At 36.9% G+C, this 27103-nt stretch overlaps 1 protein-coding gene across 50 annotated transcripts in view; it reads left to right on the top strand.

Annotated features, from left to right (window-relative positions):
* COL25A1 (collagen type XXV alpha 1 chain) overlaps positions 1-26274 on the top strand; it is a 430187-nt gene extending 403913 nt beyond the window's left edge. For 8 of the 50 annotated variants that reach the window (XM_054554280.2, XM_054554261.2, XM_054554283.2 and 5 more), the window contains 7 exons: positions 1872-1907; positions 3811-3864; positions 9065-9118; positions 11028-11054; positions 12022-12075; positions 18838-18876; positions 22307-26274. In XM_054554280.2, the coding sequence (XP_054410255.1) occupies positions 1872-1907; positions 3811-3864; positions 9065-9118; positions 11028-11054; positions 12022-12075; positions 18838-18876; positions 22307-22309 (267 nt within the window). In that variant the 3' untranslated portion in view covers positions 22310-26274. Of the gene's footprint in view, positions 1-1871; positions 1908-3810; positions 3865-9064; positions 9119-11027; positions 11055-12021; positions 12405-16370; positions 16458-18837; positions 18877-18951; positions 19021-22306 lie in introns of those variants that run through there. The other 42 variants (XM_054554298.2, XM_054554273.2, XM_054554302.2 and 39 more) reach the window with 22 other exon arrangements.
* The last annotated feature ends 829 nt before the right edge of the window (positions 26275-27103 follow it).

Here is a 27103-nt window from a genome sequence, read left to right as displayed (position 1 = left end):
AGCTGTACCTATGCTAGCCCTAAACAAACGAACAACAATATACATTTTTATTGTAATTATTGCTAACAAAAGACGTATGTAAGGCCGGGTGCGGTGGCTCATGCCTGTAATTCCAGCACTTTGGGAGGCTGAGGTGGGCGGATCACCAGGTTAGGAGATCGAGACCATCCTGGCTAACATGGTGAAACCCTGTCTCGACTAAAAATACAAAAAATTAGCCAGGCATGGTGGTGGGTGCCTGTAGTCCCAGCTACTCGGGAGGCTGAGGCAGGAGAATGGCATAAACCCGGGAGGCAGAGGTTGCAGTGAACCGAGATTGCGCCGCTACACTCCAGCCCGGGCGACAGAGCGAGAGTCCGTCTCAAAAAAAAAAAAAAAAAAAAGGCGTATGTAAGCCGGGCATGGTGGCTCACACCTGTAATCCCAGCACTTTGGGAAATGGAGGCAGGTGATCAGTGGAGATCAGGAGTTCGAGACCAGCCTGGCCAACATGATGAAACCCTGTCTCTACTAAAAACACAAAAATTAGCCAGGTGTGATGGCGCATGCCTGTAATCCCAGCTACTTGGGAGGCTGAGGCAGGAGAATTGCTTGAACCTGGGAGGTGGAGGTTGCAGTGAGCCAAGATTGTGCCATTGCACTTCAGCCTGGGCAACAAGGGTGAAACTCCATCTCAAAAAAAAAAAAAAAAAAAAAGTATGTATTTTGCAGTTATAGTGTGGCTCATAATAGGATTATACAGAAGAAATTTTAAAATAAAAACTCAAAATACTCAAAATGTATATAGAATAACATCATTGGTAGAGTTTTCATCTGGGATAGATTTTTTTTTTCCATTTTGTATTATTAACTGCATCTGAAGCATAAAATTGGGAAATAGTTCTGCAATCTTAACAATAGATTTTTAGGGCCAGTGCATCTTCCTTCTTAAATACTCCTTGATCTAACCAATATTTTTAAAGGACTATAAATAAATATTTGGGCTTTGAGACACAAAAACCATATCAAAGAAATAATTGTGCTTATTCTTGAAACAAGCATTGAAAATGCCATTGTTTAATCATACACTATTTATGTGTAGCCTAGAGTTCAAAGTGAAGAAAAGCATGCATTGTCTGAGAACATTCGATTTTTAAAGTTATTTCCCCCATCAGGCTTTGATGCAAAGATTATTTGAAGGAATTGAGAAACAATTTAGTTTGGAAGTTATTTTTTGCTTGGTCGCACACATTGTTTTCTGTCTTTTTCCCTTTCCTAGAAGTCCCTCTAGCGGAAAGTAGTGTGAACAGTAGGAACAACCCAGAAAACAATGAGTAATTATTGTTCATGTAAAATCTGCCAAGAGTCATCCTAACATGTGAAAACCCTGTATTTGTTATTCATAAATACTATTTTAACAAGTATAACCAGAGCTCTTTTTTCTCCTCTGAAATGCTGAATTTGATTGATTATTATAATGAGCCCTTTTTTAGGAAATTACCATTCTTTTCTCTTCAGAACCTAAAGAAATATATGGTGAATAGCACAGTCTTTAGAAAATGAATTTCATATGGAAATTAGATAGAAGCCTGCAACTGTTATGAGTAACTACTTTGTAGCCCAGTTTATACACTTCATTAGCTTGATTTCTAAATAAGAATTTGTCAAATAGAAATGTCATTAAAATGCCATCATCTGTGGGGTGTTTGTCATGTGGTTTTTTTTTTTTTTTTAACTAACAATTTGTAGCAACGTGATATTCATCCCAGAACCCTGTAACTGCGTATTATGTTGTTTGAAGTGTTACATTTGTTCATCGGTACCTCATACTAATCTCTGTTCTTGTCATTCGTGTTACACCCACCAACCCTGCTACCAACCAAATCACACAGGGAGCATCTGGCTTAGACGGAAAGCCAGGATCCCGGGTGAGTCAGTCCCTTGTCTTGCTCTGACATGTTTTGTGACTGTGAATCATGTGCTTCAGCACAGACTCCTTTGCTCCATGTCCTCTCATCAAATGATGAGGGTGTACTTAGAGCTGTAGTAAAAGGTGGACAAAGATGGCGGCAAAAGGGGGAATGGTGGACAGAGGACGGTTGCAACTCTGTCTGGAGAACAGCTAAACTGCCAGAATGTCTTTCTGAAGCTTGTGTTCAAGTCTGGATAATTTGCTAGGTGGGAAGAATGACCAGACTAATGGGCTTCATTGTCTTAGAATCCCACACGAATTTTTCCAGAACCAATAGACAGACATCCCCTACAATTCCATGAGAGCGGCCTTCTGAAGAGATTAAAATAATGTGAAATTATGGTAACTTGCTTTTCCTTTTAGACTGATGTCCATCAAATGTAACTTCTTCCTTGGCACTAACTTTCAATTTCTGTTCATAGAAATGACTTGTCTGTCTTCTGTCATTTTGTCTTTTTTTCTTTGGTTCTTAACAGCTCCAGCTCTTAAATTTCAGCCACAGATACTCAGTATTTAGAAGTCTTCTGAAGGTGAACTTTGAATTCAGGCAGTAAGAAAAATATCAGTTAAGCTGATGAGAATTCAGCAACATTAGAATGAATTTAAAACTCTGAATTCTTTCTTATCGCAAAGCTCTAACAGAATAAACCAGACTAGTAAAACAGAAATGGGAATACTAAAGAAAAATCATGCTGGAATAGTTCCTACATTTGCAAATATTATAATCAATTTTTTGTGAATCTAAGCATAGTCATACTGGAAACGAGCAAGTATACTTGAAGTCCTGGCTACAGTTTTAAGAATCTAGAAGAAATTCCCATCTTTTCAATTCTAAAAACTTGTTTCAGGCAGTCATTATTTTCACTGGACCTCAGCGTTCTTACATTCATTCAAATATCACCTCTTCTACCGCAGAAATCCTAATCCTGAACTAACCAGGGGGACAAAGGGGAATTATACCTTTAAGTCATCTTGGCTGCCTGGTTTGTGAATTGTAAGCCTAGTGACCGGCCACTGCCGCAGAATCTATAAGAATGATTCCTTTCCTTAAGCCCCTGCTGCCCCCAACAGAGCTGCAGAAAGTTTTTGGATTGAACAGTTACACACTGTTTTCATTTACTTAATAATTTTCTTCTACTTGTGTAACTGTTCAAGCCTCTTAAACAGCTGAAAACAAGAGTTCAGAGCATGCCTGGCTAAGGGTGGCAGGGGGTGTAGAGAAAGAGCTTGAGGAAGAGGTGACAGGAAGGAAAATCAATTACACTTTTCTTCTTAAGATTATGGGGCAAAGTGAAGATGTTTTATTTATTTATTTATTATTTTTTGAGACGGAGTCTCGCTCTGTTGCCCAGGCTGGAGTGCAGTGGCACGATCTTGGTTCACTACAGTCTCAGCCTCCCGAGTAGGGGAATGCAGGCACCCGTCACCATGCCCAGCTAATTTTTGTGTTTTTAATAGAGACGGGGTTTCACCATGTTGGCCGGGCTGGCTGGCCTCAAACTCCTGACCTCAGGTGATCCACCCACCTCAGCCTCCCAAAGTGCTGGGATTACAGGCTTGAGCCACCGCACCCGGCCAATGATGCTTTATTTAGTCAGAGGAAAAAGACATAATTAAATATGATATGCAGCTTTTTGTGTGTGCCTTTCATTGAAACATGCAGTTATATAATTCATCCTTTTTGCATGAGTTTCTTGAAAACCGCTGGCCTGAAATAATCAAGCATAAAGCACTTTGAAAGGAGATGAGTTGTCTTACTGATATTCTTAGGCACCATTCACCTAGGAAAAATCCAGGATAAATTATAACTGCTATTCTTGCAGCCCTTGCGATGTATCTCATATTATCTTTTTTTTTAGGGTACAGATGGTCCTATGGGACCCCATGGCCCTGCAGGTCCCAAAGGAGAAAGAGTAAGTTGTTGCTGAGGTTATTAAGTTTGTACTAAAGAAAACACAGAGCATGGCTTTTCCATATTAATTGAACTGTTCATTTTTCAGAAGAAATAAAGGGCTATCTAATATTAAATAAAAAGAGATACCATCCTAAGTTCTATTCAGAGTCCTAATATTGAGAGAAGAAAACCACAGAGCATAAAATAGAACATGGCTGCCTTAATAAAAACAATACATACATTTACATAGCTAAAATAAATAGCTCAGATGATTCTTCCTTCACCCATAAGGAAGATATTTTCATTTGGCCTTCATCCAGAAAGTCGAAGTCAATGGAGCTGAAATTTCCAGGAGTATGCATTCTGGTTGATAATCTTTTATATAAAGCTCCTGTACTCATTCAGAGTAGGTTATAACTTTTTTCCAAAGGAAATAATGAAACCTAAGTATTATTTTCTGCACAGTTACAAATGCTCCCCCTTTTTTAAAGCTAAAGGATAGGCTGTTTTTCTTTAACCATAAGGAAATAATTTCAGTGCATTATAAAACGAAAACCTTTCACTAACCTCTCTATTGCTAGGCCACGTTTCCATATCTTTTGGGGTAAAAAAAGACATTCAGAATGGAAGATAAATGGTCATCTGTCTGGAACTTTCTTCTCTCTTCTCCCTCTCATGCGTGCGCTCACTCTCTCTCTCTCTCTCCCCCTCTTTCTCTTTCTGTTTTCTCCCACTATTTCTTTTCCTCACCTTGGAAATCTTAGAATTATTTTTGTGTGTCTGAGTGGAATTATGTCATCAATTTCCCTACCATCCAGGAGAGGATATAAAGAAAGTATTTTAATAGTGAAGTCTTCAAAATGTCAGAATGATTCACTGTGCAAGTTTGTGGTCTTTTAAAAACTAGATAGATTTTCATCAGTCTGGGATAATTTGCTTTAAAAAAAGAGGGCCAGTAGTCATTTCTTTAACATACCTTCCAGTTCTATAATTTTGTGTTCTGTAGAGTGATCTCATTCATTCAGGAAATATTTACCAAATGCTACTATGTGCAAAGCATGGTATTACTACTAGTGTGAAATGGAAACACTCTCCTCCCACTTAGGTAAAGCCTATTTTGCTCATTTGCTTCAGTACATTGAATAATACCATTATAATTGATTAATTATCTCCTTGTCTTTTATTAATATTTTTATGAATATTTATTAATATATACTGAATGCTGCAAAAAAAGCAGCTATTCTTCCTGACCTAGAAGAGTTTACAATCTAATTGCAGAGAAAAAAAAATGCATGAAGGAAATAACCAGAGAATGAGGCCAAAATAATACAAATAGTACAAGCTGTACAGTGATGAAGATTGGCTTTATCCAAGAATGCTTGTAGAAAGAGATGAGTTCTAAGGGAATATGTAATCTGAATGTGCAATTGTCATATTTCTAAGATCAAACCAATGACTTCTGAAGATCATCTTAATTAAAAATATTTAAAAGCTAAAAGCCTCAACGCTGCTGACGCAGATTGGCTTTCAAGCGTTGTATGAAGAAACCCAGCCCATGTACTAAAAATGGAGCAGCGAATCTCAGGCAGTCTTTTGGCAGAATGCCCTGGGGCTCAAGAGGGTTTACCGTGTGGTAAATCAGCTGCTACTTCCGATAGCTCCACAATGTCACAAGAGTATCAGGTCTCAGTGCTGGAGCAGAATTAACCAGAAGAGCAAATGAAATTGCTAAGAATTTTGAAGGCATAGTTTCAGTCAAATGGTGTGCAGTGTAAAGTGTTACTCTTGTATTTACTCAGCATGTTAACTATCTTAACTGGATCATATATCAGTACTCTCCAAGTGCCCCTCGCTGGAAGTGCTAAACTGGAGTGTGATTCTCAGAGTTAATTGATGGAGGTGCCATCTGGACTCTCCTGAAAAAGTTTCAAATTTTAAAGAAGTCAGAATCAGCAAAGGGAGGTGTTCTAGGATAATGCCTCAGTGTTGATGTGCAAATTAAAGAACCCGAATGAAATTAGAACAACCTAAAAGAAACCACGTGTTTGATAGGCAATGTTATTCAAACATTTTCAAGTGTATGATTGACAGCATCAATATTCCACTCTGCAAGCACCTGATCCTCCCTACTTTAGCTGATTTCTTCATTGGCTTTGGAACTCTATAAAGTGTGTTAAGCTTGAGAGGTTGAAAAATACTTTTGGAATTGCTTAATCCAGGAAAAGGAGTTGTACATTCAAATCCCTGTGTTAATATTTCATTCCTAAAAGTTTGCAAGCTGGAATCATTAGAATGCTTTTTGGCTCTAAGTGACAAATTCAAAATGGCTTACACAATAAAGAAATACATTATTTTATATAAGAAAATATTCAAAGGAGGACTCTAGGTTTTGCTTGGGAGCCCTTTTCCACATGTTGGCATTGTCTTCTGACCACAGACAAGCTGGGCACAGTGGTCCAAGCATCCTCTCTGGTGAGACACTGGCAGAGAACAGAGAGACTACCCCCATGTCTCTTCCTGAGCAGAGAAGAACCTTCCCCAGAGCTTCCCGGCTGATGCCCCTGACACCTCATTTGCTAGAACTGGGTCAGCTGTCCATTTCTGAGGCAGTCACTGGCAAGAGAAATGGAATTGTCATTAATAGCTTAAGTAATTATTGGGGGTGGGCTGTTCTAGAAGAGTAGTGGGCTGTTCTAGAAGAGTAGTTTCACCTGTTTTAGTGACAGCTTTATTCAAATAAGCCATAGTATATTTGTTTTAAGAATAAGACAAAGCCAAGATTCTCAGGTGAGAAGGGAATGGTTATATCAAAATAATCTATGGAGATTTTTCCAATTAGACCCACCCTAATCTGTGGAGTTATTTCAGTTATTTCAAACTAGACATAGTCCAGTTTATGTGGATCCTCCCTTAAAACCCTCACCTCCCACTACACGTGCGTGTGTGTGCACACACACACAGATAGATAGATAGATAGATAGATAGATAGATAGATAGATAGATACACACTTGCACATACACACCTTACTAGTTATTTTGTTTGGTTGTTTTTTTAGAGATAGGGTCTCACCTTGTTCCCCAGGTTGGTCTCAAACTCCTGGCCTCAAATGATCCTCCTGCCTTGAACTCCCAAAGTGCAAGGCATAAACCACTGCACCCGTCCCTTGCTCCATTCTTAAAGGGACTGTTTTTGATATTTCACTATTAAGAAATATACTGTAGATATTTTTTATAGATGTCTCTTAACAAATTAAGGAAATTCCCTTCTTAAAAAAATGTTTAATGTTTCATTTAAAATCTGGCCACTGTGCTGAGTGCAATTGCTTCTGCTTTGGTAATAACCCTAAAGTAATAATGAGTAAAAGTTCAAACTTTTATCATATTTATTTTCAGTAATCTCACCTGTACCATATTGCCTCTAGGTGACAGTGTTAATTAGTTCCACTGACCCCTCAAATTTAGATAAAGAAAATGCTTAACAGGGACCTGAAATTTGCTCACATGGGAATCTGAAGAAACACAGGCATATCAGGTGGCTCTACAGGCACTGTTATCAGCTGAACCTGGCGTTTTGCCAAGAAAAAAGATTTGCTAACCTTTAAACTCCTTCAGGGGTATGATAAAAGCAGATAAGATTTTCTGTTTGGCTACTCGTATAAAATCACCATTACTCCTGAAGTTTTCCTACTAAATACTGACAAACACTTCAATCTGGAGATGGCAGCAGCAGAAAACAGCATTTGAAATACAGAACATCTCTTTATCATCACAATTATTCTATTCACAAGATTACCTCCAATAACACTTATTCTTTATAAGTGTTCAAGAATATCATGTAAGTGGGGAAAGCTGCTCTATTTAAATAGGCACTTGGAGAGAAAATGAGGAAGATAACATATACCTACCTTATCTAGCATTCAGAGGGGTTGAAAGTTTTTAAACCCTCTTTTTCAGGCCAGGCACAGTGGCTCACGCCTGTAATCCCAGCACTTTGGGAGGCTCAGGTGGGTGGATCACCTGAAGTCAGGACTTCGAGACCAGCCCGGCCAACATGGTGAAACCCTGTCTCTACTAAAAATACAAAAATTGGCCAGGCATGGTGGTGGGCATCCATAATCCCAGCTACTCAGGAGGCTGAGGCAGAATTGCTTGAACCTGGGAGGTGGAGGTTGCAGTGAGCCGAGATTGTGCCACTGCACTCTAGCCTGGGCAACAGAGCAAGACTCTGTGTCAAAATAAAAAATAAACAAAAAATAAATAAATCCTCTTTTTCAGAAAGGAAGCAAACTGTGTACATGATTATATAGATTCACTTTGATTCATTCATTCAACAAACATTTACTGATGTGCCATACACTATTCTAAGCTATAAGGATGCTATAGGGAACAACAAAGCTAGAGGCCCCAGAACCCTCATGTTTGTATTCTAGTGAGGGTAGCAGAGAATAAGCAGGTCATAAGCTTTATGCGTCTTCTGGTGTCTAAGGGCTGTGAAATAAAATACAGCTGGCAGTAGGAAGTGGACAATCGAGAAAGGGTTTCCCTGAATAATTGTTTTTTGATAGAAGAAAAGGTATTTCAGGCCAGGCACTGTGGTTCAGGCCTGTAATCCCAACACTTTGGGAGTCCAAGGTGGGAGGATTGCTTGAGGCCCCAGAGTTCAAGACCAGTCTGGACAACATAGTAAGACCTCCATCTCTACAAATAATTTAAAAACTACCTGTGCATAGTGGTGCTTGTCTGCAGTCCCAGCTATTCCGGAGGTCGAGGTGGGAGAATCACTTAGGCCCAGTAGTTTAAGGTTTCAGTGAGCCATGATCATGCCACTGCACTCCAGCCTGGATGAGAGGGAGACCCTGTCTCAAAAAAGAAAGGCACTTTATTCTTACATTTAAAGGTGCTAACAAAATAATTAGTAACAAATAAATGTTTCACACTAATGCCAAAGAAACCTAAGTATGGCGTCTGAGATACGCAAATGCTTTTGCACAGCAGGCCAGCAGCAATCTTGTGCTGCCCTTCTATCAAAGGTGATTTAGTAAAAGATGCTACTGTGGATTACTTTCCAAATATCACTGGCAGTGACTCTGCAAGAGTCTAAATCTTTGAGATTTTCATAGAATGGTCCTTAAAATAGAGGCTTTAGACATAGGGCATGAGAGAAAGTGTATGAATGTAGGTGTGTGTGTGTGATTTGAACTTTCTACTTTTCATTTTAGGGTGAAAAAGGAGCTATGGGAGAGCCTGGACCAAGAGGGCCCTATGGGCTGCCTGTGAGTTCCCGGTCACACGCACATCCCCACCTTCCGCATGCATAGATGACCAGTCACTGACACGGTTAACCCTTCCCTTGTGGGGCAGACTAATGTTAGAGGAGAAACAACAATCCACTCATTATCTATAAATTTAGTACTTCCATGTCCTTCACAAATAGGTCATATTCAGTCTCTCGCCCTCTCATCATGTCCAGACACATATCCAGGCACTTCACGAGATTGACAGGATCAGAGACTGTCTCTAGCATAAACTATTAACTCATGAACAGGATCCTAACTGTCAGAAGATGCCCTCCTTACGTCATCTTACTGGACACTCATAACTGGCACTTCCTTGAAAGATCACTGGATCCAAAAATGGCTGTGGAAGCTTCACTGAAAACAGCCTTCTTCAGACTTTATCTGTTCCTATAGACTATTTACTAAAATGACTCTTGCTAGTAAAAATTATTCCCCAAATTACGTTGATATTTATGACGACTTGATGTTTCTGACTTTCTAAATTACTGTGATGACAAATGATCTTCAGAACATAGAACATTCATAGTGTTCTGTCTTCTGAAAATTCTTCTCTTCTTCTTCTTATTATTATTTGAGATGGAGTCTTGCTCTTTTGCCCAGGCTGGAGTGCAGTGGCATGATCTTGGCTCACTGCAACCTCCACCTCCTGGGTTCAAGTGATTCTCCTGCCTCAGCCTCCCGAGTAGCTGGGATTACAGATGTGTGCCACCATGCCCAGCTAATTTTTGTATTTTTAGTAGAGATGGAGTTTCACTATGTTGGCCAGGCTGGTCTCAAACTCCTGACCTCAAGTGATCCGCCCTTCTCGGCCTCTCAAAGTGCTCGATTTATAGGCATGAGACACTGTGCCCGGCCTGAAAATTCTTAATTACACAGAATTCAAATTGAGACCTCCGGTTTGCTTTAAAAATATCATCTTGGGAATAATTATAATTGATTCATTAAGATAGGGTAGGACGACAGTAGAAGCGTACGTTGCATTAAGGGTTTTAACCTTTCCATATCTCCCACATGCTTTTTGTGAATTGAAATAATAAACATAAACCATGATTACCTCAGTGCTAAATAAAAAAAAAGATGCTGATTTTGAAATAGGTTTCAAAATCTAATTGATGAAATCAAAGTAACCTCTCGTGAACTTTGGATGGATCCATAATATGACACAATAGGGTCACCACCATGATAATTTGCACCATGGGAGTGAATTTATCATTCTTGCCTAACAGTCTTACGACTTTTAAAAAAAATTTGGGGATTATTCATTTACAAAGCTTACTTAAAAACAGCTTTTAAGTTGCAACCTTCACACCCTTCGTACACAGTGTGCACATCTAGCCAAATTAAAACTGTATTTCTACATTCTTTACTCATTTGTGAGCTAACTACTAAGTTATCAAATTAAGTAGCATTGATTCACATCCTCTATTAGTGCTGGTATGTTTTTAAATCAACTAAACAGTATTTTTGCTTTTAACTTAACTCCTGGACTGGTAACTTAGATACCAAGCTTTAAACATCAGCAGAATATTAGTCTATTTAACCCAATATATCATATAAAATTTTCATGACCCTTAACTTCAACACTAACAGTCACTAATCAACTAAACAGTATTTTTGCTTTTAATTTAACTCCTGGACTGATAACTTAGCTACCAAGCCTTAAATATCAGCAAAATATTAGTCTATTTAACCCAATATATAATATAAAATTTTCATGACCCTTAACTGCAACACTAACAGTCACTAATCAAAATGAGAATCTTTTTCACATTTCTGAAGTAGTTGTTCTAGTACTAGTGTTGCATGTTCAGACAGCCTTAAATAAAGCAATAATCTATTTATAAAACTTAGAAACACTAATGTAGCTACTATGGTTCTTTGGCAGGGGAAAGATGGAGAGCCTGGTCTTGATGTAAGTAATAAGTACAATAAACATCATCCTATTATAATAGATGTTGATGGTCTCCATCATCAATAACAAAAAGAATACTTCTTTTTTTCTGTGCATATAGGTATGCATAGAACATATATTGCTGTGCATGTAAACAGCAATATAAAATACACTGGCGTTTGCATGAGATAAAACAGAAAAGCAAAAAAACACAATTATCTTGTATAAAATTAATAACTGGTAGTGGATAGTGGCACTTCAAAATACTTTCCCAAATTGAGGGTACTCTTAATATCAACATGACCTATTTATGAAAAAAATGCATAAAATCAATATACTTCTCACATGCTATCCTTGCAGAATGATATATTATGTTTTTTCTCAAAGCAGTTATGCAATATTTTTTTCCTTTTAGCATTTAGTCCCTATATATCTTATGCTAATATGATTCTGTGAAAATAGAGAATGTCAAAAGTAAATGCCTCTAGACACAATCACTGCTTATCCTGTATTACATGAATAATGAGAATACCAAAAGTAATACTAGTTACTGTTTATGAGCACCTGTTATGGGCAGGAAGCATTCTGGTACTTTGTAAGTACATCATCACATTTAACATTCACAACAGCTGTCTGGTAGATATCATTAACCCCATTTTACAGTCAACGGACTAAAATGCAGAGAGGTAAGTGATTTGCCCAAATCTGCACAAATCAGTGAACTTGCCAGAATTCAGATTAGTATTCTGGTATTCTTTCTACTTCGTATTTCTTAAAAGAAAAAGCAAGAAACCTGTTGTGTATAGATAATTGAGATATTAGAAAACTTTTGTTTCTAAGCACTGCTTTATTATCTAAGTCTTAAGACTGGTGAGCCATTTCTTGTTATATTTAAGCTCAGAAATGTAAAATCCTAAAATATTTGTTTCTATATGATTTTGCCACTATTACACCAATAGATCTTTTTGGTTTGCTTTTTATCTTACAGGGTTTCCCTGGTCCACGGGGTGAGAAGGGTGATCTAGGAGAAAAGGGAGAAAAGGTGACCTCTCCATCCCAGCATGTACCTTGTTTGATTCTTCTCTTGCTGTCTGCTTTGCTGTTCAGCTTGTGTGATTCCATTTGACACTTAATCTTTCTCCATCCTGTGCTCCAAAAACATACCGATGCCTGATTTAAGGAATCAGGTCTTCAGAGAGGAATGAAGAAGGCTGTACTGCCAGATATAAGGGCACTGCCTGGCATAGAAGAAAAAATTATTATCCCCAGATATTCTAGCTACAGTTTTTCAACCACCTGACACCAATTTATTGAAAAATAAAGGATTTTTGAAAAAAAAAAATTTAAAAAAGTAAAATTAAATGGCACAAATCTGCAATGGTATTTGGCAGAGCTCATTGAACCCTGCAAAGGCAGCATCTCACTTGTCTTCACTACTTCCCAGTAGAGAAATGGAGATACGTTTTGTATGTTAATATTTTTTATTTGAAAATGGAGGAGAAGCAGTGTGACTGATAAACTACAGTAAGTTCACTATGCAGGACTAGGACTTGCCACTTTCAGATTCAGAGCAACAGGGATTTTTAAAACAGAGATGTTGGTGTATTTTATGAAGTTGATGTTGAAGTTCTATCTCAGAACCATCAGCTCCATGGTCTTTAGGAGCCAATATCAGGCAATACGGTTCTATGACTTGAAAGAAAACTTTGGATTATGGATTTTAAAAGTCATTTTTTCCTTTTCTCTCCTTTGTTGTTTTCTCCTCTCTTCCCTCCTTTCCTCTCCTCTGTTTCTTTTCTCTCCTTCCCTCCCTCCCTCCATTCTTCTCTCTCTATCTCTCTCTTCCCCCACCACCCCTTTCTCAGTATTTTGCTTGGGTCTTTTACCTGGTAGTAGATCTAAGGAGAATTGTTTACCTTGGACACAACACAAGAAGCCATCAAAAACTCAATCCCTCAACAGAACAGTGAAAATCTTAAAGTGGCTGAAACTACATTTCACAGTACAAATTTAAACCTGTTATATTTCTCAGGTTAATTTATGTCCCTGCTCTATTTAACCTTATGAAGTCTCTTGAACAGTGACATTCATAGCTGTTGACAAGCAAGGCTAAATGAGAGTTGTCAAAGAAAGAAGATTATTAAGCTTGTGGTGTAAGTTTTAGGCCTTAAGCATTGCTTAGACTCTCCTCCCACCCATTGGTAATAGAGCCCGTGTAAGTGGTTATCTGAAAGCCCTATCATCATCACCAGTATCATCACATTTACTGAGCATTATGTGCTTTCCCAAGAGTTTTACATATGATAAGTCTTTTAATCCTCATAACAACCCCCGAAGTTGGCGTTATTTTCCCCACTTCACAAACAAGGAAACTGAAGTATAAAAAATTCCTTTATTCTGAATTATAAATTCTGACTACAAAATACATATATTTTGAGATAAATTGTGCATATAAGCTTTCAGCCCAAGATGAGTGTGTTTTAAAGATGATATGTAGTTGGGTGCAGTGGTTCATGCCTATAATCCCAGTGCTTTGAGAGTCCAAGGTGGGAGGACCGCTTAAGGCCCAGAGTTCAACACTAGCCTGGGCAACCCATCTCTAGTGAGACCCCCATCTCTACTAAAAAATAAAAAAATATGGTGGGGCATGGTGGCATGTACCTGTAGTCCCAGCTACTCCAGAGGCTGAGGTGGGACGATCACTTGAACTGAAGAGTTTGAGGCTACAGTGAGCTATGCTCGCACCACTGTACTTTAGCCTGGGTGACAGAACAAGACTCTTATCTCTAAAAAAACTCAAAAACATATATATATGCATTTTATATTTACCTAATGGGTTGTATGAGTCTAAAATCTTAATCACTCAGAAACATATTACCGCCGGGTGTGGTGGCTCACGCCTGTAATCCCAACACTTTGGGAGGCCGAGGCGGGTGGATCACTTGAGGTCAGGAGTTTGAGACCAGCCTGGCCAACATGACGAAACCCCGTCTCTACTAAAAATACAAAAATTAGCTGGGGGTGGTGGTGGGCACCTGTAATCCCAGCTACTCAGGAGGCTGAGGCAGGAGAATCGCTTGAACCCAGGAGGCAGAGGTTGCAGTGAGCCAAGATCACGCCATTGCACACCAGCCTGGGCAACAAGAGTGAGACCCTGTCTCCCCCCCGCCAAAAAAAAAAAATTACCATTAGGAGGATACTCATGTTTATGAGAAAGAAATTACCAGCATTACAGCATAGGAAAGCATAAAAGCTAGAAACTTGATCCTCAGAATAACGTTAATCACCCATACAAAATATTTCCATGTTCAGCTTCCATGATTAGAAGTTTTAAATTTACAAAAATTGATTCTAAATGAGAATAATTCATGTATATAATTCTTTGACTTGGGAAATAAAAGTTATCAAGAGTTCTCATGTACTCATACCCACAATGACATGGTTTTGTATTGCATGGGGAATCAGTACATATTACAAAACAATGCTGACTAATAATAACATTGGCACATTATTCTTCATACTGTAGTGTTTCTTTCCCATAAAGCTTGAGGCTCACTAAAATATTACTGAAAAATGATTCCTATAGCCTGGCACAGTAACATTCATATGACAACATTTTTCTGTTGAGTGGTTAATCTGAGTTGATTTACCAATCAAATAATGAATTGAATTCCAAAGTGATAATACCCAACACACCTGGTCTCAGACACACCTATGTGAAGAAGAGTCCACTGCCCTTTGGGAGGGAAGAGCTTACCCAAATGAGTTTACATCAGTTTTATGTCATGGTACTGAAGTGATTTGTTAAGGAAGGATGTTGATCCATCTTGAGTGAGTGACCAACTTACTCCTGAATGTTCCTCCCATCTTACTTCCTATCACAACTGCTGTCATTTCACCCTGACTTCTGGGGTCATCATTGTCTTTGATCGTGATCAACTAAGCCACAGAGAATGTCTCTTTGCCCCATATTCAAGAAATCCAAGTGTTTTTGATTCTGAGCCTTCTGATGCAATCTTTTTGGCACACAGGAGATAAATGAAGAGCTTTTGCTCATGCTGTCAGAATGAATGTATTAATTTGAATGCACATCTCGTATATTTCTGTTATGTATATCTCTCTTAACCTTTCAATATTCATGTTGCTTTGCTTCAGAGATTATTCAGTTTTATTGTAACTCCCATCCTGATTGCAGAATGAATACATTTATTTAAGTATGTATTGTATAGTATTTTGAATTCTGCACGGCACTAACTCCTTGTCTATAAATATGCAGAGATACTGATGTTAATATAAAACAGCTGAGGTGCATTCCTTCCTACTCCTCCTTTTGCCTCCTTTCCTTAATTCCTCTGGCCTTATGATCCATGCAGATTTCCCACAACCTTTACCTTGATTCCTAAATACTAATTTCCATAGCTACATTCCCACTATGTAATTATCCTGCCTACCTCATTTTTACTGAGTCCAAGCTGCTTTTCCTCTCCTGAACAGATTTTTTTTTTTTTTTTTTTTTGGCTTTTGTTACATTGTGAGTAAGCTGGAAACTCATTTACCATTGTAAATACATGGCATGAGATCAGTAAGAGAGTGAAGTAAAGAAGATCCCTAGGTTTATAAATAAGTCTGTTTCTCCAGTTGGCATTGCTGCAAAGTATTAGCACTTTTAACATTTGTTTACCTGACTTAATAAGGAAAGTATTTGCTTTTAGTTTCTTTTAAAAAAAGTTTTGCTGTAACAAAAGGATGTAAAAAATATTAAAAGAAATAGAAGCATATTTTAAGATATTGAACATTTTTGAATAAGAGTTACACAAGTAATATCAATCATAAAGTTGGATACATTTCAAAGAAATAGACACTGTCAATATTCTTTCCTTTTCCTCTGGTTCAATGCAGCTTTCATCTGTTACAGGATTAGAAAAAAGCAAGGTGACAGGTATTGAAAATTGAGTGAAGGATCCATTATTTCCCTGAACTTCATCTGCCACTGGCTGGCTTCAATGGTTTTCGTACCTGTCATCCTCACAAGATCTGTGACTCAAACACCTAATTCATGATTGTGACATTGTGGTCTAAGTTAGCACTTCTGATGTATCAGCTTTTAAGCCTCCTTCTTCTGTCTTGTTGAGTATCTTAAATAAAATCCCACATGCCCCTGCCCAGAATCCGTTGTCACTCTGAAAATATGTTAGCTTTTATAATATCATGCCTTACCTAAATCAGAAAACAGTGGTAAATGCCCTTCCAGAATTTTCTTACCTAAACCATCTTTTGAATTACCATTATTTTTCCCCAAATAAAATTTATCTTTTATTTAAACCCTTGTATCCACAGGGGGAAAAGGGAAAGAAAGGCAAAAAGGGGCCTAAAGGGGAGAAAGGAGAACAGGGTGCTCCTGGATTAGATGCACCCTGCCCGTTGGTATGTCTGATTTGTGGAACTGTCTCCAGATGTTTGTGTGAGGGGATCAGATGGGAGAAGAGCAAGCTGGAGGGATCCGTAACAGGAGGGTTTCTGATTGGGGTCATTTAACATGGACTTCAAGATACCCAGAAACATTGATCAGTTATCCTGATATGTTCCACATCTCGTCTCTGGCCACTAGCTCTGCCTGGTTTCTTAACCCCCAAATATCACGGCTCAACTGGAACCTGAATGTAAGATTCTAAAGGAACTGGCAAGATTCCATACCCCTCAAAAGAGAAGGCCACTGTTTTCAGACAAGCCCCTGTTGTAGGAATATGTCTCCCTCCATTTTACTTTGCCCAACTTCACTGGATGTTACTTTTCCCTTCAGAGTTGCTCCTCTCCCAGCCTTTGTTGTTGTAGTTACTTCTTTCGCAGAATTTGTGCTTAAGTGATTTCTTGTGTTAGTAACATTATGAGTTAATCTTTACAAACAGGGATTCCGTGGCGTTAAGGGGGAAAAAGGGGAGCCAGGCCAGCCTGGCCTGGATGGGCTGGATGCCCCTTGCCAATTGGTACAGTATTTCTCTTGCCTGCCACCCTGCATGCAGTTCCTTTGTTTATCACATGTTCATCTCTATCAGTGTAAAGTGGTGCTTTCTGGGCAAGCTTTACATGATAAACACACTACATGCATGTGCATGAACAGGCTCCTTCTGCCACTCTGCAGAGTCAGAGAGCAAGCACGCGTTTCTATCAATGAATGCAAATTAATCTCTCGATGATGTTCTCACAACTGACATGACCACCTTTTCTGTGTTCTTTGGGATATTAATTTTTTCAATAAATATTTAAAGATTACATTAAAATTATGTGAAAATATTTGATGCAAAGACACTGCTAGACCATAACTTTTGGTTTTCCACCTAAGTTTGACTTTTTTTCTTTTTCTCTAAAAAAAATAAAGGTATTTCTGCCTTTTTCGCTATACTTCTATCAGGCTGTAAATAAGGCCCAATCTACGGAATTCAGCTTCTGTTGTCAAGTGTTAACCAATTCAAGAGAATGCTTTAAGAGACCACAGAGAAGAAGACCAAACTTCTCTGAGCTTCTAAAGATGATAAAAGTCTGCAGCCCCAACCTTCTTCTTTGTCACATAACCTTTTCAGTTTAATGGTCTCTCCTTTTGAAACTCACTTTCCCAAAGTAGACCAAACTCCCTTATCTCCATTGGCATGAACTCAAAATCCTCCTGATACTAAAATCTAAAATTCTGCTGGTTGAACCTTCTCCTTGTACCAATCTGGCATTACCAGTTTTTCCCAAATATTTAATGAAGCTTTTTAAAAGTGTTCTTTTTTTACATTTAAAATGAAAGTATATTCATATTTTCTGAGGTATAAATAAAAATTTTTATGTTTGCATTGATGGTTATACTGGTCTGCATGTTCTTATATTATTCTTCAGGTATAAGCATGATTCTTTAAAGATAAATTTATATTTCTCTTTAAGAGATTGTATTTATATTTTTAAAAATTAAGCAGTCAGTGATTATAGTTAGAAAATCTCAATATGAAGTTCCCAGTTCTTTGTTTGCTTGGTATTGATGATAAATCATATTTTATGATCATTTTGTTGGGGGAAAAGTAGAAGCATGCCTTCTTGATGTACCAACTCTTCCTGCCTTATTTGTATCATTTGTATCTGAAGAATGCATACACTTTAAAATAAATTTTGCAACACTTAGGAACCTCTTATTTTATTCAGAATTTGTTAACTAACTTTTGAATAATTTAAATAGAGAAATCAATAAATGCTGTAGATAATATTTTATCATAAAAATATAGATAGGCTGCCTGTCTTCTAATTCAATTGAGTATGTTCTACTGTATTTACTTTCAATATAGAAAAGTGAAAAATACTGGCATGTGAAGAGCTATAAACTTCAGATAGAAATGGTTTATCATTGATTATTCATCATTATCATGAATTCAGCCATAGTCTAATAGTGACCAGGAAGAGAAGTTATTTTGGTGTACGTAATAGAGATACCAGTGAGATGTGTTTTAATGAAATTAAGAGTATAGATTTATTATCTAAAAATATAGGTATGAATAGAGCACTATGCTTTGTAAATTGCCTTTTCAAAATTAGGCATAACATTTTCTATACTTCATGTGTTTTCAAAATGTGTACTCACTCTGGAAAACATTTGAATTTTCTTTATTTTACCTAACACTGGGAAATATATTGGGAGTTGCTAATTAGTAAAAGATGCCCATGACCAAAGCCACTAATGGGTAGAAATTTATTTTTAAGCCTCTGAGCATGTGAATTATGAAGTTTAATCACTCTTATGGAACCTGAGGAATTCTCTTTCTTCTCTTTAAAACAGGGGCCAGATGGCTTACCCATGCCTGGCTGTTGGCAAAAGGTAGGCTTTACTGAATAATTTCTCAAAAGAAGCACTCTCCCTTTCTCTTAACCTGGACTAACCTTTTCCATTCAGAACAGACCTTTGGATGTGACATTCTGAAGAGTTCCTTGGATATTAAAAAGCAAAAGATTTCATCTCCAGAATATCTTTTGATCAGTATATTTACTGCTGATTTCTTCCTAAACTGATCAGCTAATGCAATTCTTAGCAAATATTGCAATTTGGAACCTTCCCTATCTAATCCTTTCTTTGGAATGGAAAGGGGCAGTGCACCCTGATAATGTTTTGCTTGTCTCTCAAAGTCTTTGTCTTCCTAATGTTTAAAACTATTCTTAATTGTGATTCTTTTTCTATTTATCCTTACTTACACTGACAAACATGCTAATACATGGCAGAACCCTGTCAATATTAGTCACAGAGCTGAGAAAGCAGAAAAATATAAGCATCATTTGTTTAATGATGTCTTGACTTATGTAGGAGAAACTGAATTAAATTTAAGTGGTGTCCTTTATGACATCAGTTTATTTTAGCCTCTTCATATGACTGCCCATAGTCACTGTGTGTGTATTCAGTGAGGAAAGAAGTTTATTCTTTATAGAGAAACTTCTATGTGCAAAGGCTGTATGATAAGCCTTTTCATATAGAGAATATCATTTCATTTAATCCACACAATGACTCCATAAAGTCTTACTACCCTCAGTGATGCAGATGAGGAAACAAATTCGAGAGGTCAAGGACCTTCCAAGAGCACAGAACTAGTATGTAACACAACTAGGAGAGGGAGAGAGAGAGACAATGGAAAGCAACAGTAAAACTGTAAGCAGGGAAGAGATCATCCATATGTGCTGTGCTATTCAGAGAATATCAAACCTTTATGCAATAATGGTGAAGATCTAATTATAAAGGCCGTGCACATGCTACTGAAGGATAAAAGCATTCCAAGCATGTAAAAATGAGCTGAGGAAATGCACAAGATGCTTCAATCATTTTGAAATTTTTTCTCCAGCACCTTGTGGCTTCTTCAGTAATTTTGGACAGGCATGCTTCATTAGCAAAATCATAGCGAAACTATGTAGCAATGCAGAAAGATGGGAAACCTGACTCCTAGTTGCCTCTTACCTTAGCAACTCCATTGGTGAGAAAATCCTGAATAACTCACTCTCTTTCTTAATCAATTTCACCTACTTGACCAGAGAAAGTAAAACCTTTCTCAGTAGCGTCATTTATTTAGTAGCTTCCCATACTCCGCTTTCAGCCTGTCAGATAATTAGCTTGATCACACACAGGGTCAAGTGGGTCTCATGAAAATGGACCTGTCATCATATTCTTCTTCACCTGAGAAAACTATCCCTCCACTATCATAACTCCCGTTCACAGAATTTTTAATACCATCTTGAGCTGGAATTACCACTTACTCTCTAACCTTTGCCCTGTACTCTAATAGTATAATGATTTTTTAAACCAGCCGTTAGCACACTTCACATAGAGGAGATGCAATAGGCCTGCTTTAGCCAGCCTTCTGACACCACTCAGAACTTGGGTTCGTAATCATCCTTAGCCACCTCTGAATCGCTTTTTTAAAAGGGGTTTATCATCTGAATCGCTGCCTTTTTAAAAGGGGTTTATACCCTTAAATGGCAACAAAGAACTCATCATCTTTTTGGTTCATAAAATGATTCATGAAATTCATATTACTGGTAGTAATATGAATATGATTAGAAAATCAGAAATTTTCCTTTTAAATACTCCTTTTTCCACAGAATAGACACTATACGCTACATAAGATTAAAGATCTTATGAATCTAGCATCTTCTTATATAAAGAATAAGAATTATGAAACTTTAGTATTGTTTACCACACCCACCCAACACACACAAATGCAAATCATTCTGATCAACCTCTCCCATCCATCCCCAGAAAGGAAAGAAACAATTAGAAAATGAAAACATTCTCAGATTTCTTATGTGGTCAACTTAGCTGTTAGATTGAATAGTCAAATAAAATTATTTTTTAAATTATATTTTTAAAATAAGGTCAGCGGATTGCTTTTAGTGAGTCCTATTTTGGGTGTATCACCCTTTTGAACACTGCTGTGTTTATTAGGCTGTAGGGCACAGTGGCAAATGTTTGCTTGACTTAAAATTCAAATTGTGGCAGTCGTATAAATTACTGATCAATTACCAACTCCTCTTGGTCATGCTCCTCTCAATGATTTATCTATGCAAAACTATTTGATCTTTTTTTAAATTAGTTTTCTTTCTAGATATAGTTCCATTTTCTAAATTTACCAACACAAGAAGAGTTAAGAGAGAGAAGTGAGGGTTTGGAAAAAGGAGTGCTTCCTATAGACACATTTTTTGGCATTGGCATGACAGGCAAGAATATTGAGTGAACTCCATCTCTGAAGATTAGAAAGCAGCCTCCAAAGCACACCTAGTAGAGCATCTATTTTCCTTGAATAGAGAAAAACAAATGTTAATAAATAAACTTAAAGATGACTCCATGCATTGTGGAGGGTGAATGAAGAGACCTCTGTTATTCTGCTTCCCTGTACATTCTACTTACTGATTTTATACAACTGCCACAATTTGAATTTTAAGTCAAGCAAACATTTGCCACTGTGCCCTACAGCCTAATAAACACAGCAGTGTTCAAAAGGGTGATACACCCAATGTCAAGGACGTCTCTAAGATCTGCTTTATAAGTGTATATCTCAAAGACCTCTGTTCCTCAGACCTCTGACTTAATGCAGTTCTAAGAAAACCTTAGTTATTATGACTGCTATGAGAGAGAGATGAGAAACCAGAAATCTGTGGTGAGAAACCAGAAATCTGGTGAGAAACCAGAAATCTGTGGTGCCTTAGGTCACAATGGAACCTGTAGTACAGATTGAAGGCCTGACAGGAGGCAGGTCTACCTTGCACAACATTCACAGTGGGCAAGGCTTGCAAAAGGAAGGAGGAACCAAGAACTGAAGAATAGAGGATTAGAGTCAGGTGTTGGTGAAGTAAACAACATTATTGAGGTCAATCCTCAGCCCTTTCCACAATTGTATTGTAATGCTTGCAGAAGATTATGTAGGTTACAAATACAGAATTAAATTTAATTATGGTACATATGTGATAAACATCCTAATTTTCTGCTTTCCCAGAACGGTTACTGAGCTAAACACTTACCCTAAAATTCTCAGTGGCAAAGGAAAAATGTGGAATGAACCTCAGATGGAAATTGCCACGACATCTTGGAGTTTAGAAAGTAATACATAGCACACATATCAGATAATCAGTTGGCTCATTGATAGCCAGTCAGTTGGCTTATAGACTCTATTCAAGGTTCTACCAGTTTTCTTAAAATAAATATTGATTTAAAATTTTAATTCAAGACTACTAATTCCATGTATTTGTCTTTTTGTTGTCTTTTTCTGCAGTGATGAATCTAACCTTTCAAGCATGAAGTTGTGTATATAATGATCCATTTTTAATATTTATAGTTGAAAACTGAATTGCAGATTTTACAAGTCTGAGATATGTTTACATAGGGTTGCTTCTTCCTGCTGGCAGTAGTATACATGTCCATTTTTACTCCACTTACATCTGAAATTGGGCAATTTGTGAAACCGGTGAGAATCCTGCAAAAAATATAGATCAGTATCTCTTTATCTTATGTGAAGATAGGTATTTATATGGACAAATCAGTGGTAGAGAATGATTGATTGTACTAGCTATTTTCCTTCTTTGGGCTTGCTAATTGCATGGACAAAAAGTGCCATGAAATAGTTTACATGAAATGGTGACCAAATATGGACTCAAAGCTATGAAAATGTACTATACTGACTGATTTTAGAGCTGATTATCACATTCCCATTCGCCTTTCATGTTGGCGTTGACTCATACCTACACCACCCATTGAAACTAACTAAAAAAGCATGACTGTGTGCCAAACCTGCTTGCTGTGCAACTTCAGATGCTAGCATGCTGATCACGAGTCCTTTGATTACATCTGAACCTTTATTCCTTTTGTCATCTCAAGGGGGTTACACCATGGCTTATTGCCAAAAAGAGATAAGGTGGTGGAGAGCACACACACAATTTGTCTTGTATTTTGAGGGAGCTGCAGTCCTGACTGCACATCTACAGCTTCCAGTATCGTGGGCTCATGTGGCCACTTTGGTTGAAATACGAAGGGGTTGAGCCTGTTGCTGCCGCCAGTTTTCCTTGGGCTGCCCTTGGCAGTGAAGACACCGGAAGAGGACCGATTCAGCCTCCAGCACTGCCTTTTGTGTGACCAAGTAGGAAAGAGGTTTACAAATGCAAACATGCAGAACCACAGACTTTAAAAATATATATAAATAAACTGAATTTCAGCAAGTGTTAATATAGGTGCTTTTAAAAATGACAGAGGCACAGCACTTCTTTTGGAATAGGAGATTCTTGGAATGGGAGCTCCTGTCCCTGAGGGAAAAGGGATGTCCATCCCACCAAAACTTGGGGTGCTGAAGAAATAACATGTTCTGAGAAGGGATCAGCCAAAGTCACCTCTCCCGATGATGTAGGAGAGCTTACTGGGACAATCTGTGCCAAAGTTGTTGTGAGAGCTTTCCTTCCTCCTAAGATCCAACCATGTCAAACATTTCCTACAAAGTTCGAGAAACAGAAAGGTATTTTTCATTCTTTTTAATGCTTTTTTCTTTTTCTTTCTTTAGTCCCAAGAATATTGAAAAAATATTCATTTCAGTTTTTGTCACATGTTTTGAACAATTTTTTTTAAGAAGTCTTCAAATCATAATAATTTGGCTCCAATAGTCAAAATGACCTTTTACTAACTTCTCTCTTGTTTTGGATAATTGGATAGAATATAAAAGAAGCTCCACTTTCAGTCTAATCATTGCAAAGCATGAAAGTTATGCATTTTTAAGTAGTTTTGACTTTTTTTACATGATGAATGTAACGTACATGGAGATTATCAGTTAATATAAAGCCAAGATTTTGTCACATTTGGTAATATTAACTAATTTCTATTTTTATGGTTTTAAGTTTTGTCTATATTTAGATTTCTTTCTCTTTTTAACATTTCTAAATGTTTGTCTTATCCTCATATCCACAGACCAAATCTAAGATCTCAGAAAGCTGTGAAATATAGTTGCCATAAAGAGAATATTTTTCATCTACTTGCTCAAACTTTACCTAACCGTATTAGATGGAACATTTCTTTGCACAGTAAAGAGTTGGTAGCGTGTTTTGAAATGGCTTATTCTAAGTGGAAGTGTTACATTAAAAGAAACATTATCAATGAGGAGTAGGCACCCTTTCAGCCCATTAGAGAATTTAATTTCTCTCCTGACTCGATGCCGTCTTCTGGGAGGACGCATAGGTGTCACCACCAGAAGGGAAATTAACTTACCTTGGCTTATGGTTAAGATATAACCATAAGACAAGGAACCTAAAATCCTCATGATCTCGTTATGTTATGTAACCAAATGACAGTCATACAAAATGGCATCTTCTTTTTTTTCTATTAAATTTTTAAGGTTGAAAGATGTTTAAACTATTAGATCAGTCTAATTGGTAACATTTCTGGTAACATTCCACACCCCTAAGCCAGTTTAGCATTTTGAAAATAATGGGGGGCATTTTCTAACAATTTCTTGTATGGCATGGTGTTAGGATAAGATATTGCTCAATGTCTGACACAATTTGTCTTAAATGGTTTGGAAAAATGAACTGAAGTGGGTGGAACTACATTCTCTTCAGGAAAACAAACTACAGTGTCCAGTGGCTATATTTTTTTCCCTTCTGTCTTTTTTTCTGCTCCTCTAGTAGAAAGAGGTGGATTGAAATGGATCACTATTTAAAACTTGCACAGCTTCTGGAGACGATACCTCAATATCAAAAGAAAAACACTTTATGTATAAAAATTTTTTTTGAAATACAGCCCTTCAAAGAATAGTGTTCTGTCCTGTGTGTATATTGAGTTTTTGCTCTGTAACTGATTTGACAACATCAACTTATTTCATGATTAAATGAGGTTGTAAACTTTCATTACATTTATTTCCTTGGGAAAAACAAAGGGATGGAAATACTCCTCCTTGTTCAGTGGAATTGCTAGGTCTTAACCATGATGGATAATCTTTAACTTTTGGTTACTACAATGTTTTCAAGCGTCCATTTTGTCATCAATATAGAGAATTCTTAAATAATTTCTAAGTGAATGAAAGAATTGTGTTTGTTGATATGTGTTGATAGATAACATACTTTCCTTAAAGATTTCTTTAATGTGTGTTATTGGATAGACGGTTGAGAAGGTATACATGAAAGACACATTGGAAATAAGGCAAAGTCAGTTTCTATTTCTGATAAAACATTGAAGGATAGCAAATTGATATGTGTTTTAGATTTAAAATTGTTTTTCATTTATGTTGGTTGGTGCTAATGTATCTCTTTTCCTTTTTCTCTGTGGACAATGCAACTACTATGGATAATTTTATTTCCCTGTTTAATAGCATTCCTAAATCATTAGTGTGTTATTTTATTTTTAAAGTTCATGAATTTGCTATAATTATGGTCCAATGACCAGGCTTTCTTAATGTAAAACAAAACAGTGTACCAATAGATGATGTGTGTTTACTCGGATCATGGATCCTCCTATTTCATATTCATTTCATGCATCATATGCCTTTATCTACTTTCATGTGTCTCATCTTTTTCATTCACTCATCTTTTAGTTTATATGATTTGATGAAACATGACAAAACTAGGATCAGAGAAGTCTGCACACACTGTATAGAGTACCTAGTGCACAAATATGCCTAATTTTTTCTCTCAGTTTTTGTTTTTCATTAGCAAAAGCAGTCTTGGAGGATTTTTTTTTTTGTCATGTAATTTTATAGAGGACATTAGAATATCTTTAATTCCTACTAGAAGAAAGGTCTTGTTTTTGAATTTACATTCTGTGCATACGATGTTCTGATGGGACAGCAAGAACTTACACATCAAGTAGTTTATACTACATGTCCTTTGTCTAACTATCTATATATATAGACATATATGCTAGTTTAGAAAATTGTCAAATCAGCATGTCAGTACCAACAGAAAAATTGTCTTTGATATGTTATATTTTTATCACTTAGGAAATGTGCTTAATTTCCAAGGGTTTTTTTTTTAATGTTACTATTGAAGCATGAACAGTTAACATCATTTGTTATCCTTTCTTTCCCCACTATATATTGTCTTACCCAGAGTTGGGCTATACTTTGGTGGTGTTTTAACATCTTCTAATAAGTGATCGTAAGCAACATACAGATGCTAATATTTGAAATCTTGTTTTTTCTTACTTCCTAATAATCAAATTATATTAATATTTCACACTACAAAAAATAGGATTTTCTATTTGTAAAAACAAGAGCTCCTGCTATCTCTTGGAAGTTAAGTCCTTAGGAACCCTATCTTATCTTTCTAAAAAGAATAAGTAAGAACAATCACATGTGATTCTGGCTATTAAAATCATACATCCCTAGTGGAATTAACAAGTTTGACCAATTACGATTATGCTAAATTGTTTTAGACCAGAAGGACTGTCAGTCCCTACTTCTTCCCGTTTTTCTTGGGATATCTTTATATTGGCTAGATTTGTTGCCAATATAAAATTGACACAGCAGAGACACTCCTCTAACTTAAATTTTTAGTGGAGTTTGGTTTTTGCTAACCCCGTACTAATAAACACTTTAATGACTTTTTTCATTTCAAAATATTTAAATATATAAAATTGCCTATGCTGCTTATTGAAAGAACCGTCCTTTTGGGAATAAGAAGACTTTTTCCACCTAAACCATTATGTGTGATTTATTAACAACTTAACAAAGAAAGTACCAACATTTCTCAAAATGTAGTTGATATTCTTACCTATCTCAGAAATATTAATGAATTGGATTCACAAAAGAATGTCTTACATACTGTTGACATTTATGTGAATATTCTTTATACTGTTGTAAATGTTTCATTCAACTTAATAACATTTTAAAAAGATGTATGTATCTGATTTTTCTTTAGAAAATATTATATTTTTATTTGTATTTTTTACATTTTAAAGTTCATCTCTATGTGTAGCTATTTTTATATTGCCAAAAACTCACATAAATACAAAATAAGTGAAATATGCAAAAAAAAATTTTGGCAAGCATTACACTGCATATTTTTTTAAATGTTTGTGGGCCAGTCTCATATAATTG

The sequence above is a fragment of the Pongo abelii genome, chromosome 3 (assembly GCF_028885655.2).
Source record: "Pongo abelii isolate AG06213 chromosome 3, NHGRI_mPonAbe1-v2.0_pri, whole genome shotgun sequence".
NCBI classification, from domain to species: Eukaryota; Metazoa; Chordata; class Mammalia; order Primates; family Hominidae; genus Pongo; species Pongo abelii.
Note: the sequence above shows the minus strand (reverse complement) of the source record. Positions and strands in the feature narration are given on the sequence as shown.